At 43.4% G+C, this 13,948-nt stretch overlaps 1 protein-coding gene across 1 annotated transcript; it reads right to left on the bottom strand.

The window, feature by feature from the left end:
* Nucleotides 1-725: 725 nt before the first annotated feature.
* LOC129862354 (mitogen-activated protein kinase 12-like) lies at nucleotides 726-13,679 on the bottom strand. The gene is made up of 12 exons (XM_055933904.1): nucleotides 13,369-13,679; nucleotides 12,048-12,177; nucleotides 11,501-11,559; nucleotides 11,180-11,291; nucleotides 11,022-11,051; nucleotides 6,912-6,959; nucleotides 6,408-6,522; nucleotides 3,600-3,671; nucleotides 3,253-3,332; nucleotides 3,076-3,154; nucleotides 1,246-1,419; nucleotides 726-889 (listed from the first exon to the last, which is right to left on the bottom strand). Exons 1-12 carry the CDS (start codon nucleotides 13,485-13,487, stop codon nucleotides 822-824), a joined length of 1,086 nt encoding a protein of 361 aa, XP_055789879.1. The 5' UTR covers nucleotides 13,488-13,679; the 3' UTR covers nucleotides 726-821.
* Nucleotides 13,680-13,948: the final 269 nt, after the last annotated feature.

The following is a 13,948-nucleotide window of genomic DNA, read 5'->3' as shown; positions in this document are numbered from 1 at the left end:
CATCAAATAACTGCTCCTGTGCTCACACTTCAGTAAATGGTTTCAGATGTTTGGACCTGTACCATTGTTCATTAAGGTGATAAACAGAAATTGCAAGGAAACATCAGTAGGGGGTCACAGACATGTTTAGACTACACAGCTACACACACATGGAAACGTCCTAGAATTCTAGTCAAAGGACAAACAACGTCTTATCCTAAAAGGACAAACAACGTCTTATCCTAAAAGGACAAACAACGTCTTATCCTAAAAGGACAAACAACGTCTTATCCTAAAAGGACAAACAACGTCTTATCCTAAAAGGACAAACAACGTCTTATCCTAAAAGGACAAACAACGTCTTATCCTAAAAGGACAAACAACGTCTTATCCTAAAAGGACAAACAACGTCTTATCCTAGAAGGACAAACAACGTCTTATCCTAGAAGGACAAACAACGTCTTATCCTAGAAGGACAAACAACGTCTTATCCTAGAAGGACAAACAACGTCTTATCCTAGAAGGACAAACAACGTCTTATCCTAGAAGGACAAACAACGTCTTATCCTAGAAGGACAAACAACGTCTTATCCTAGAAGGACAAACAATGTCTTATCCTAGAAGGACAAACAATGTCTTATCCTAGAAGGACAAACATCATTGTCTTGACAATCGCTTGATCCAGGAGCCAACAAGAGTGGTATGAAAATAGTTGAAAATGTACACACGTGAGGAGTAAACCCATACAAAAATTACAGTCTGAGAATGTTGGATTAACAGAGGAGGACACTTGTAAAAACAAATGGTGGGTGGGGGTTTGTTTCCATGTGCGACGCTTCACCTTACAGTGCGGTTTCCCTGGACTCAACCACTTGGGGCTGGAAAGATAAGATCTCTGTGAACGTGTGACCTGTGAACAAACACATGGAGGAAGAGAGAAGACATAAATAACATAGTGTTTACATATAGAAGGATTTTCATTGAAATTCATTGTAGAAAATGAAATCCTGCAACTGTGCATATTGCAGTAGCTCACTGTAAAATCCAATAGCAACACAAACACACTAAAAAAACTAACTGGTCCCTATTGACACGTCTTCCCCTCTGTCCTGGGTTGTATTCATTACAGCACACAGTAGCAAAACATTTTGCAAATGGAAAACAAAAACAATCGTTGCTATTGGACAAGTTCAGGTAATCTCTCCCTGTTTCAGTCCGTTTCTTCTGTTTGGTGCATAATGAATACAGCCCTCCCCTCCTCCTTACGTTTCCACTGTTCCAAGGGTAAGTCAGAGTTGTCTACCGAGTGGTCGTAAGGCTGGGCCTCAGTCTCCTCCTCTGGCTCGCTAAAATCTGAGAAGTATGGCAGGGCGAGGGCCTCCGCCGCCATCACCCTACTCTCTGGGTCGAGCAGCAGCATGCACTCTATAACTGTCACCGCTGGAGATGAAAGGAAGGGAGATATTGAATAAAATCAAGTAAAATTTTAAAGTACATCACAGTCTCAATACACTTAACAGAGGGAATACATACAGTGGGGAGAACAAGTATTTGATACACTGTCGATTTTGCAGGTTTTCCTACTTACAAAGCATGTAGAGGTCTGTAATTTTTGTCATAGGTACACTTCAACTGTGAGCGACGGCTAAAACAAAAATCCAGAAAATTACATTGTATGGTTTTTAAGTAATTCATTTGCATTTTATTGCATGACATAAGTATTTGATACATCAGAAAAGCAGAACTTAATTTTTGGTACAGAAACCTTTGTTTGCAATTACAGAGATCATACGTTTCCTGTAGTTCTTGACCAGGTTTGCACACACTGCAGCAGGGATTGTGGCCCACTCCTCCATACAGACCTTCTCCAGATCCTTCAGGTTTCGGGGCTGTCGCTGGGCAATACAGACTTTCAGCTCCCTCCAAAGATTTTCTATTAGGTTCAGGTCTCGAGACTGGCTAGGCCACTCCAGGACCTTGAGATGCTTCTTACGGAGCCACTCCTTGGTTGCCCTGGCTGTGTGTTTCAGGTCGTTGTCATGCTGGAAGACCCAGCCACGACCCATCTTCAATGCTCTTACTGAGGGAAGGAGTTTGTTGGCCAAGACCTCGCGTTACATGGCCCCATCCATCCTCCCCTCAATACGGTGCAGTCGTCCTGTCCCCTTTGCAGAAAAGCATCCCCAAAGAATGATGTTTCCACCTACATGCTTCACGGTTTGGATGGTGTTCTTTGGGTTGTACTCATCCTTCTTCTTCCTCCAAACACGGCGAGTGGAGTTTAGACCAAAAAGCTCAATTTTTGTCTCATCAGATCACATGACCTTCTCCCATTCCTCCTCTGGATCATCCAGATTGGTCATTGGCAAACTTCAGACGGGCCTGGACATGCGCTGGCTTGAGCAGGGGGACCTTGAGTGTGCTGCAGGATTTTAAGCCATGACGGCGTAGTGTGTTACAAATGGTTTTCTTTGAGACTGTGGTCCCAGCTCTCTTCAGGTCATTGACCAGGTCCTGCCGTGTAGTTCTGGGCTGATCCCTCACCTTCCTCATGATCATTGATGCCCCACGAGGTGAGATCTTGCATGGAGCCCCAGACCGAGGGTGATTGACCGTCATCTTGAACTTCTTCCATTTTCTAATAATTGCGCCAACAGTTGTTGCCTTCTTACCTAGCTGCTTGCCTATTGTCCTGTAGCCCATCCCAGCCAAAACGAACAGGTCTGTGAGAGCCGGAATTCTTACTGGTTGGTAGGTGATCAAATACTTATGTCATGCTATTGCATTGACATTACATTAAATGCAAATTAATTACTTAAAAACCATACAATGTAATTTTCTGGATTTTTGTTTTAGATTCCGTCGCTCACAGTTGAAGTGTACCTATGATAAAAATTACAGACCTATACAAGCTTTGTAAGTAGGAAAGCCTGCAAAATCGGCAGTGTATCAAATACTTGTTCTCCCCACTTTACATCTAAACAGAACAGAGGGAATACATACATCTAAACAGAGAGATAAAGACAGCACACAGTAGTCATGCCGATGGGATTCTGCAGATTCACTATACATTATATGCGATGGTGATAGTTTTACCCTGTGAGCTGACTTTGGAAAAGAGTTCCTGAAGGTCTTTCTTTTGCACTTTGGGAAGGCTTTTGACATAGTTTTTAGCCTGAGAAATAGAATGTCAACATATTTAAATCAAGGCCAATGTGTATGTCGGCATATAGTATGTGTTTGGCGTTTAAGTACAGTATGTGTATGACTCACATCCTGAGACTGCAGTTTGGTGATGAAGTCCTGAGTGGGCGTCCCGGTGATTTTCATGATCTCAGTCAGCTGATCCAGGTCTGTGCTCCACAGGTCAAGGTCAAACTACATAGTGAACACATTATCATCGATAAACACATTGTATCTACAGTAAAGGTGAAACAGAACCACCTGGCCATGTAAGGGTATAATCTAGTTATAGTCAGGCGAACTGAAAAGTAAAAATGGAAACGCGCATGATTCCACAACAAACAGCATTAACCACAGTAATAGAATTGTATAAGTGTATTGTGCAACAGTGGATGGGAAGGCTCAGGGGCAGGTCAGATCACGTCAAATCAGGATACGGTCATTGCCTTTGAACAGTGGTTTTCCCGACAGCATCTCTGCCATGATGCAGCCAACTGACCAGATGTCCACTAAGAAGAGAAGACAAGGAGAGAATACTGTTAACTTCTTATGGCTGAAGGGGCAGTATTGAGTAGCTTGGATGAAAGGTGCCCATATCAAACGGCCTGCTCCTCAGTCATAGTTGCTAATATTTGAATATTATTATTAGTATTGGATAGAAAACACTTTAAAGTTTCTAAAACTGTTTGAATTATGTCTGTGAGATTAACAGAACTCATATTGGCAGGCAAAAAAAGTTGAAATCAAAACAGGAAGTCAGAAATCTGAGTTTGTATGTATTCACCAGTCCCTAATGAAATCCCCTTGAGATATGATTGTGCACTGCCTAGGGGTTCCACTAGATGTCAACCATCAATAGAAATTATAAATGAGACTTCTATGATGTTGTGGGAGAGAATGATAGCAGAATCAGTCAGGTGTCCATCAAGCAGCCATTTTCTGATCATGCTCTTTCCTCATGGTACTCACTTGTCTTTGTGAGCAAAGGAACGCAAGAAAGAATACTCCGGTTGGAACTTTATTGAAGGTATATGTTAAAAACATCCTAATGATTGATTCTGTACTTAGTTTGAAATGTTTCTTCGACCGGTAATATCACTTTTTGAAGTTTTTGTCCGATATAACGCTGACCAGAATTAGCGTTTGGATATGTAAATCAGACGCGCTAACAAAAGAAGGTATTTGGACATAAATAACGGATTTTTTCGAACAACAAACATTTATTGTGGACCTGGGATTCCTGGTGTGCTTTCTGATGTAGATCATCAAAGGGAATATTAATCATATATTTTTTTGTTTATGTTGACGCCATCTTTGCAGCTGTGGTGTTTTACTTTTGAGCGCCGTCTCAGATTATAGTGGGTTTCTTTTTCCGTAAAGTTTTTTTGTAATCTGACACAGCGGTTGCATTAAGGAAAGGTATATCTATAATTCCATGTGTATAACTTGTATTATCATCTATATTTATGAGTATTTCTGTTGAAACGATGTGGCTATGCAAAGTCACTTGATGTTTTTGCCACTAGTGAATCTAGTCACCTCAATGTAAACTCAGATTTTTTTATATAAATATGAATTTAATCAAACAAAACATGCATGTATTGTGTAACATGAAGTTCTATGAGTGTCATCTGATGAAAATAATTTAAGGTTAGTGATTAATTTTATCTCTTCTGGTTTTTGTGAAGCTATCTTTAGCTGGAAAAAATGGCTGTGATTATTGTGGTTTGGTGGTGACCTAACATAATCATTTGTAGTGCTTTCGCTGAAAAGCCTATTTGAAATAGGAAACTTTGGTGGGATTAACAACAAGATTACCTTTAAAATGATATAAGACACATGAATGTCTGAGGAATTTTAATTATGAGATTTCTGTTTTTTGAATTTGGCGCCCTGCACTTCGACTGGCTGTTGGCATATCGATCCCGTTAACGGGACTGCAGCCATAAGAAGTTTTAAGTGATTACATTAAATTAGTTTATTAGTCACATGAACAGGGTCGCAGATGTAATTGCAGGATACAGTGAAATTCTTAAACTCTGAGCTTCAACAGTGCAGGTTAAAAAGAGAAGTGAATGAAGCAATATTTATATTTACAACAATAAATGTCCATCGGGGGAGGGGCAGGGTAAATGTTCATATGGGGGGGGGGGGGGGGGGTAATGCTCTCAATGGTGATCCTGTAGAACACTGAAGGCCATTGGGGACAGGACGAATTTCTTCAGACTCCAGAGGATGACGAGTCGATGTGGGGTCCGGATGTGGTTTGAGCGATTCAAACTGCTGAGGAACTTGCCGTTTTTGACCGTCTCCGCGGCGGCCCAGTTGATGAGGATGGGGGCGTGCCAAATGTGGATCCTCCGGAAGTCCACAATCAGCTCATTTGTTTTGCTGACATTGAGGGAGAGGTTGTTTCTCTGGCACCACGCTGTCAGTGTGTGTCTGTAGGCCTTCTCGTTGTTGTTGGTAATCAGGCTTACTACTGCCGTGCCGCCACCGAGTTGGAACTGTGTGAGGCCATGTAGTCGTGGGTATACGGGAGTACAGGAGGGGACTGAGGACGCATTCGTGTTGAGGATTAGTGCGGAGGAGGTAATGTTGCTTACCTTCACCACCTGGTGACAGCCTGTCAGGAAGTCCAGGACCCAATTGCATAGAGAGGAGTTCAGTCCCAGTGCCGTGAGCTTTGTGGTGAGCTTAGAGTGCACTATGGCCAAGCTGCAGACAATAAACAGCATCCTCACATATGCATTCCTTTTGTTCAGGTGGGTGAGGGCAGTGTAATGGCGATTGCGTCGTCCGTAGGTCATATCTGTACTGTTTAACCATACAATTGTCCCTGGTCACCTTGCCGTGTTTGTAAGCAGCATCTCTCTTCTTAAGTTAACTGACAAGGCAGTCATGAATAAACTGTTTTTGATAGAAAGAACCTCAATTAACATGACTGGTGTTCAGAGATGATAAAACCATGTTTGAGTGCATTTATCACTAGTCAAAAATACAGAACAGAGCACCACCTAATGGACATTCTACCATCGTCCATAGGCTTCAATGTACACTACATACAGTATGCAATGCATTCAGTAGACACGGTCATCTACGTAGACCACTCAGATTACTTTACATCCTTGTAGAGGATCCAATCTAGGATCAATTGTATGTATCCCAGTATTAGCCTTAACCATCAGTGGCTTACCAACACAAATCCTGGACCAATTAAGATTAGTTTTGCGAAGTGTACTGACCAGTCTGGGTGTAGTGCATCCAGCTGAGGATGACCTCAGGGGCTCTGTACCAGCGAGTCACTACGTAGCCTGTCATCTCACTGTCAGCCTGCCGCGCCAACCCAAAGTCCAGGATCTGACACAGACACAACATGCTTTTATTATTACTGGACAATACATTTACATTTAAGTCATTCAGCAGACGCGCTCTTCATTCAATTAAGGTAAAACAACCACATACTCTATCACAATCATATGCCATTTACAAAATCAGTCCTACTGATAATAAATTGCACATCAATGGGACAGTTTATGACTACGAAATACTATGCAAGTTATTGTTATGGAAGTTATTATTGCTGCAAAACTGTGCTCAAACATCAAACCATGACAACAGAGCGAAATGTTGTCTGTTGGCCTGTGCAGAGGCCGTTAAGCCACAGACTGAGTTATTGACAGTGGAGCTGGACACAATGGTGGAATGTTTATTTAGGTTATCAGAGCACTGTGTGTGTGACTGTGTACCTTGAGCTCACATTCCTGGTTAACAGACAGATTCCCAGGTTTGAGGTCCTGCAGATACAAACATTAAGTGGGTCATTTTTAAGGGCCTCACACACGCACACTTGCATTACACAGGCTCGTGCATACACACACACGCGTGAAAATGGCACCGGAAGAAATGGCAGCAGTTTTACAGCGCCCAACCAATTGTGCTATTATGTGGGGTCTTTTCATGTTATTTGTAACTTATTTTGTACATAATGTTTCTGCCACCGTATCTTACAGCAAAAAAAGAGCTTCTGGATATCAGGACAGCGATCACTCACCTCAGATGAGACAAAGATTTTTTCTTAAACAACCAGGAAGCACAGGACATTCTCCAAACACCCGACAGGGCCAACATCCCCGTTATTTGCAAAAGGAGGAGACGCAGGTTTAGAGGACACAGAGCGGGATGCCTCGTGAGGACCCGCAGGAGGCGAGTGGGAAAGCTGCCGTTACCGTCAATATTACTCGCCAACGTGCAATCATTGGACAATAAATTAGACGAGGTAGGATCACGAATATCCTACCAACGGGACATCAAAAACTATAATATCTTATGTTTCACGGAATCTTGGCTGAATGATGACATGGATATTCAGCTAGAGGGATATACGCTGCACCGGCAAGATAGAACAGCACACTCTGGTAAGACGAGGGGGGGGCGGTCTGTGCATATTTGTAAACAACAGCTGGTGCACGAAATCTATGGAAGTCTCCAGATTTTGCTCGCCTGAAGTAGAGTATATTGTGATAAATTGTAGGCCACTACTTGTCTAGAGAGTTTTCAGCTATACTTTCGTGGCTGTTTATTTACCACCACAGACAGAAGCTGCCACTAAGACCGCACTCAGTCAGCTGTATAAGGAAATAAGTAAACAGGAAACCACTCACCCAGAGGCGGCGCTCCTAGTGGCCGGAGACTTTAATGCCTGTTTGGCCCTGTCCAGGGGTATCATCGGATGGGGCCACAGTGTCTCCGGACCCCTCCTGTCTCAGCCTCCAGTATTTATGCTGCAGTAGTTTGTGTCGGGGGGCTAGGGTCAGTCTGTTATATCTGGAGTACTTCTTCTGTCTTATCCGGTGTCGTGTGTGACTTTAAGTATACCCTCTCTAATAATCTTTCTCTCTCTCGGAGGACCTGAGCCCTAGCACCATGCCTCAGGACTACCTGGCATGATGACTCATTGCTGTCCCCAGTCCACCTGGCCGCACTGCTGCTCCAGTTTCAACTGTTCTGCCTGCGGCTATGGAACCCTGACCTGTTCACCGGACGTGCTACCTGTCCCAGACCTGCTGTTTTCAACTCTCTAGAGACAGCAGGAGCGGTAGAGATACTATGAATGATCGGCTATGAAAAGCCAACTGACATTTACTACTGAGGTGCTGACTTAATGCACCCTCGACAACTACTGTGATTATTATTATTTGACCATGCTGGTCATTTATGAACATTTGAACATCTTGGCCATGTTCTGTTATAATCTCCACCCAGCACAGCCAGAAGAGGACTGGCCACCCCTCATAGCCTGGTTCCTCTCTAGGTTTCTTCCTAGGTTTTGGCCTTTCTAGGGAGTTTTTCCTAGCCACTGTGCTTCTACACCTGCATTGCTTGCTGTTTGGTGTTTTAGGCTGGGTTTCTGTACAGCACTTTGAGATATCAGCTGATGTACGAAGGGCTATATAAATAAATTTGATTTGAATGCAGGGAAACTTAAATCAGTTCTACCAAATTTCTATCAGCATGTTAAATGTGCAACCAGAGGAAAAAAACAAACATCTAGATCACCTGTACTCCACACAGAGATGTGCACAATGCTCTCCCTCGCCCTCCATTTTGTAAATCCGTCCACAACTCTATCCTCCTGATTCCTGCTTACAAGCAAAAATTAAAGCAGGAAGCACCAGTGACTCAGTATAAAAAAGTGATCAGATGAAGCAGATGCTAAACTACAGGACTGTTTTGCTATCACAGACTGGAACATGTTCCGGGATTCTTCCGATGGCATTGAGGAGTACACCACATCAGTCACTGGCTTTATCAATAAGTGCATTGAGGATGTCGTCCCCACAGTGACTGGACGTACATAACCCAACCAGAAGCCATGGATTACAGGCAACATTCACACTGAGCTAAGGGGTAGAGCTGCCGCTTTCAAGGTGCGGGACTCTAACCCTTACAAGAAATCCTGCTATGCCTTGCGACAAACCATCAAACAGGCAAAGCGTCAATACAGGGCTAAGATTGAATCATACTACACTGGCTCCGACGCTCGTCTTGTGCCACATAAGGGCTTGAAAACTATTACAGACTACAAAGGGAAGCACAGCCGCGAGCTGCCCAGTGTCACGAGCCTACCAGACGAGCTAAATCACTTTATGCTCACTTCGAGGCAAGCAACACTGAGGCATGCATCAGCTGTTCCGGACGACTGTGTGATCACGCTCTCCGTAGTCGACGTGAGTAAGACCTTTAAACAGGTCAACATACACAAGGCTGCGGGGCCAGACGGATTACCAGGACGTGTGCTCCGGGCATGTGCTGACCAACTGGCAGGTGTCTTCACTGTACCTGATTGAGTCTGTAATACCAACATGTTTCAAGTAGACCACCATAGTCCCTGTGCCCGGGAACACAAAGGCAACCTGCCTAAATGACTACAGACCCATAGCACTCGCGTCTGTAGCCATGAAGTGCTTTGAAAGGCTGGTAATGGCTCACATCAACAACATTATCCCAGAAACCCTAGACCCACTCCAAATTTGCATACCACCCAAACAGATCCACAGATGATGCAATCTCTATTGCACTCCACACTGACCTTTCCCAGAATGCTATTCATTGACTACAGCTCAGCGTTCAACACCATAGTACCCTCAAAGCTCATCACTCAGCTAAGGATCCTGGGACTAAACACCTCCCTCTGCAACTGAATCCTGGACTTACTGACAGGCCGCCCCCGGGTGGTGAGGGTAGATAGCAACACGTCTGCCACGCTGATCCTCAACACTGGAGCCCCCAAGGGGTACATGCTCTGTCCCCTCCTGTACTCCCTGTTCACCCACGACAGCATGGCCAGGCACGACTCCAACACCATCATTAAGTTTGCAGATGACAAGTGGTAGGCCTGATCACCGACAACGACGAGACAGCCTATAGGAAGGTCAGAGACCTGCCTGGTGGTGCCAGAATAACAACCTATCCCTCAACTCAAGACTAAGGAGATGATTGTGGACTACAGGAAAATGAGGACTGAGCACGCCCCCATTCTCATTGACGGGGCTGTAGTGGAGCAGGTTGAGAGCTTCAAGTTCCTTGGTGTCCACATCACCAACAAATTAGAATGGTCCAAACACACCAAGACAGTCGTGAAGAGGGCACGACAAAGCCTATTCCCCCTCAGGAAACTAAAAAGATTTGGCATGGGTCCTGAGATCCTCAAAAGGTTCTACAGCTGCAACATCGAGAGCATCCTGACTGGTTGCATCACTGCCTGGTACGGCAATTGCTCGGCCTCCGACCGCAAGGCACTACACAGAGGGTAGTGCGTACGGCACAGTACATCACTGGGGCTAAGCTGCCTGCCACCTAGGACCTCTACACCAAAAAATTGTCAAAGACCCCTGCCACCCCAGTCATAGACTGTTCTCTCTACTACCGCATGGCAAGCGGTACTGGAGTGCCAAGTCAAGGAGAAAAAGGCTTCTCAACAGTTTTTATCCCCAAGCCATAAAACTCCTGAACAGGTAATCAAATGGCTACCCAGACTATTTGATTTGTGTGCACCCCCCGCCCCACCGCTCTTTTACGCTGCTGCTACTCTCTGTTCATCATATATGCATAGTCACTTTAACCATATCTACATGTACATACTACCTCAATCAGCCTGACTAACCGGTGTCTGTAATGTAGCCTCGCTACTTTTATTTTTCACTGTCTTTTTATTTTTTACTTCACTATTTTTTTCCACTATTGGTTAGAGGCTGTAAGTAAGCATTTCACTGTAAGGTCTACTACACCTGTTGTATTCGGCACACGTGACAAATAAACTTTGATTTGATACACACAGGAAAAGGAGATTCACTCACCCTATGAATGATGCCAGCAGAATGGATATACTGTAATAAAAGATTACAACAATTTCCATCAATAACATACAGCAGTAGGGTCAAATCAAATTGTATTTATGGACTCTATGTGTAGAAATATTCATCAATGAGATTATTTGTGGCTGTGTGAGACACACCTTGAGTCCCTTCAGCATCTGATACACCAGGAACTGTACTTTGTCCTCCGAGAGATTCTGTAACTTCATCAACTTTCCCAGATCTGTTCCCATGAAAGGCATCACCAGATAGCTGAGCGGCAGGGAGGGAGGGAGGGACAGATTTCGAAAGACTAAAATGTCTATTATCTTCACAATAACCAACCAACATGAAGAGGAAAGATGGAACAACGACTTAGCTAAATATCCAGTGGGTGGAAAGTGGATATTGTGTCTCCTATTTTAGTTTACTTGAGGTTCGTGAGCTATTGTGCCCAAATATGAAAAGACAAGTGTACTCACAAGTCATGGAATCTGTCCAAGGAGAGGTCTGCAGTGAATACATTGACAAGGCCAATAACCTGGTCCCAGGGAGAGAACAGAAACAACTCATAAGGTATTTAATAAGGGTTGTATTTGATATATTATAGGCTACATTTACATGCAAGTCACTTAACAGACGTTCTTAACCCTAATTGCTCCTGTAAGTCGCTCTGGATAATTGCCTTGCTCAAGGGCACATCGACAGATTTTTCACCTAGCCTGCTCAGGGATTCCAACCAGCGACCTTTCGGTAACTGGCTCAACGGGAAGAGATTGATATTAATATACAGTTATGTTCTTGTTGAAATATTTATAATTTTCCATGTTATTTTGCTGTTCTGTTGGTGAGCAAGTTAAAAAATATATTATTATTAAAACACTAGGCTACCTGCTGTCCTGCTTGATTGCAATTACTTAGTGTCACTCAGGGCAGGAAACACCTTGAGGACTACAAACCTCAAGGACTGAAGTAATGCATTGAAACAGGATAAGAGTTGATTTTGGACTATAGGCTTGCAGGTCTTACATTTTCATGTTTCATGTGTTTGAGCAGCCTCAGCTCCCGATAGGCCCTCTTAGCAAAGAGCTCAGACTGGAAGGGCCTGTGGAGCTTCTTAATGGCCACCTTGGTCCCTGTCCTGAAGTCCACCGCAGAGCTGGAGACAGACATGGAGATGAGGTTGAGGTGTTGGAGGGAGAGAGAAAGAAGTACAAGGTCCTCAAAAAGTGATTTAAAACTTTAAGCCCTATACAATTGCAGAATCAGGTTAATTCAATTTTTAAACATCCCTTCCCACCGCCTGTACACCATTTCCCAGCCAAACATAGAAAGTGATGCTTCTTTGTAGTACAACTCACAACAAATACAAATGAACCACATTGGAAGGCTGAGTTGATCTTGTGTTACATTTTGGCATTCAGCCAGTTGACAACTCTGGACACGCCCACAGAGCCTATACAACACACAGCCATTTCTTTAAGTGTTTCTAAAATCCCCTATGGGAATTCCCGAGTGGTGCAGTGGTCTAAGGCACTGCATCTCAGCGCTAGAGGCATCACTACAGACACCCTGGTTGGAATCTAGGCTGTATCACACATTGGGAGTCCCATGGGGCAGCACACAATTGGCCCAGCGTCGTCCGGGTTTGGCCGTCATTGTAAATAAGAATTTGTTCTTAACTGCCTTGCCTAGTTAAATAAAAGGTTAAAACAAATATATATATATATATATATATATATATATATATATTTTTTTTAATGAATGGTGCAAAAACGATTGGAAACATTTCCCTGTTTGACCACTAGTTTTTATATGCATTATGACTCATACTGTTGTACTCAATGTAAGGACCTATGCCGCCAGTCACACAAATAATGTGACTAGAGTGCAATGGCAATGCGCAAATTATTTAAAGATCTGTTTCGGAGCATTTGTAACTTTTTAGTGATGTACACTTAGTTGATTTTTTTTGTTTCATACATATTGTCATTCTATTCTAGGCTCTAGTTTAGCCTACATTATTAGAATGAGTACCCTATTCAAGATGGGTACTTCCAGACAACAGTGAGATTAGAATGCAAAAAGGCTGTGAAATGTCAAAATGGGTTGAGGTGATACAGAGAAATCTGCCCTCAAATAAGGAAGTGCCCCTCGCTTTGGCGTGAAACTCAAGAGGTGCTGTTTTCTCTCGAACTGAGAACAAACAAAACCTAGTCACATGCGAAATTTAACCACACCGCTTTAGGTATATAACATTTAGAATAGTCTAAACTATGTCAAAGTGCACCAAAACATACATAACGTTAGACGTTACATCTCTTTCGATCCTAGTTGCCACGACACTTACCAGACTGTACCGTAAGCCCCCGTCCCCACCTGTTTCAGCTCTCGGTACTGCTCGGGTACCTCCCAGGTGGTTTTGTTCACGTCCTGGCGACAGTAGCCAGGTCTGGTCCGGCTCGACATCTTATTTTACCACATCTTAACAAATTCACTATGTGTCCCAAGAGGTGATTTCCCAGTTTGGTTTACACACCAATTGTCCTACCTATGCGTTCTTGAAATTCTCGTCACAGTATACGCAGCGCGTCTAAAGCGCAACTAGGCGCCGCCTGCAGGAGTCAACCACAGCACAGCCACTCCCGCGTCTTATGAAGCGTAGTGTGACAGCACATCCACTGCTGTGTGCAAAATATAACTGCTGATTAATGTTGTATGAGTTCTGTTTGGACAAATAAACTGTGACAAGTTTGTCATTTTCACATGTCTGCAGAGTAGAATATAGTTTCAAGAAAGCACCCTATTATTTATTAACTATATAATAATTATATAACCTGGAAGATCAGAATATCAATGGTATACAAGTCAAACCCAGGATAGAATACAAGTATGACTGGGTGTAAGTTAAATCTTTACAGGCCTGTTTG

This window comes from Salvelinus fontinalis, chromosome 9 (genome assembly GCF_029448725.1).
Source record: "Salvelinus fontinalis isolate EN_2023a chromosome 9, ASM2944872v1, whole genome shotgun sequence".
NCBI classification, from domain to species: domain Eukaryota; kingdom Metazoa; phylum Chordata; class Actinopteri; order Salmoniformes; family Salmonidae; genus Salvelinus; species Salvelinus fontinalis.
The sequence above is the reverse complement of the archived record's forward strand: the minus strand, read 5'-3'. Positions and strand labels throughout refer to the sequence as shown.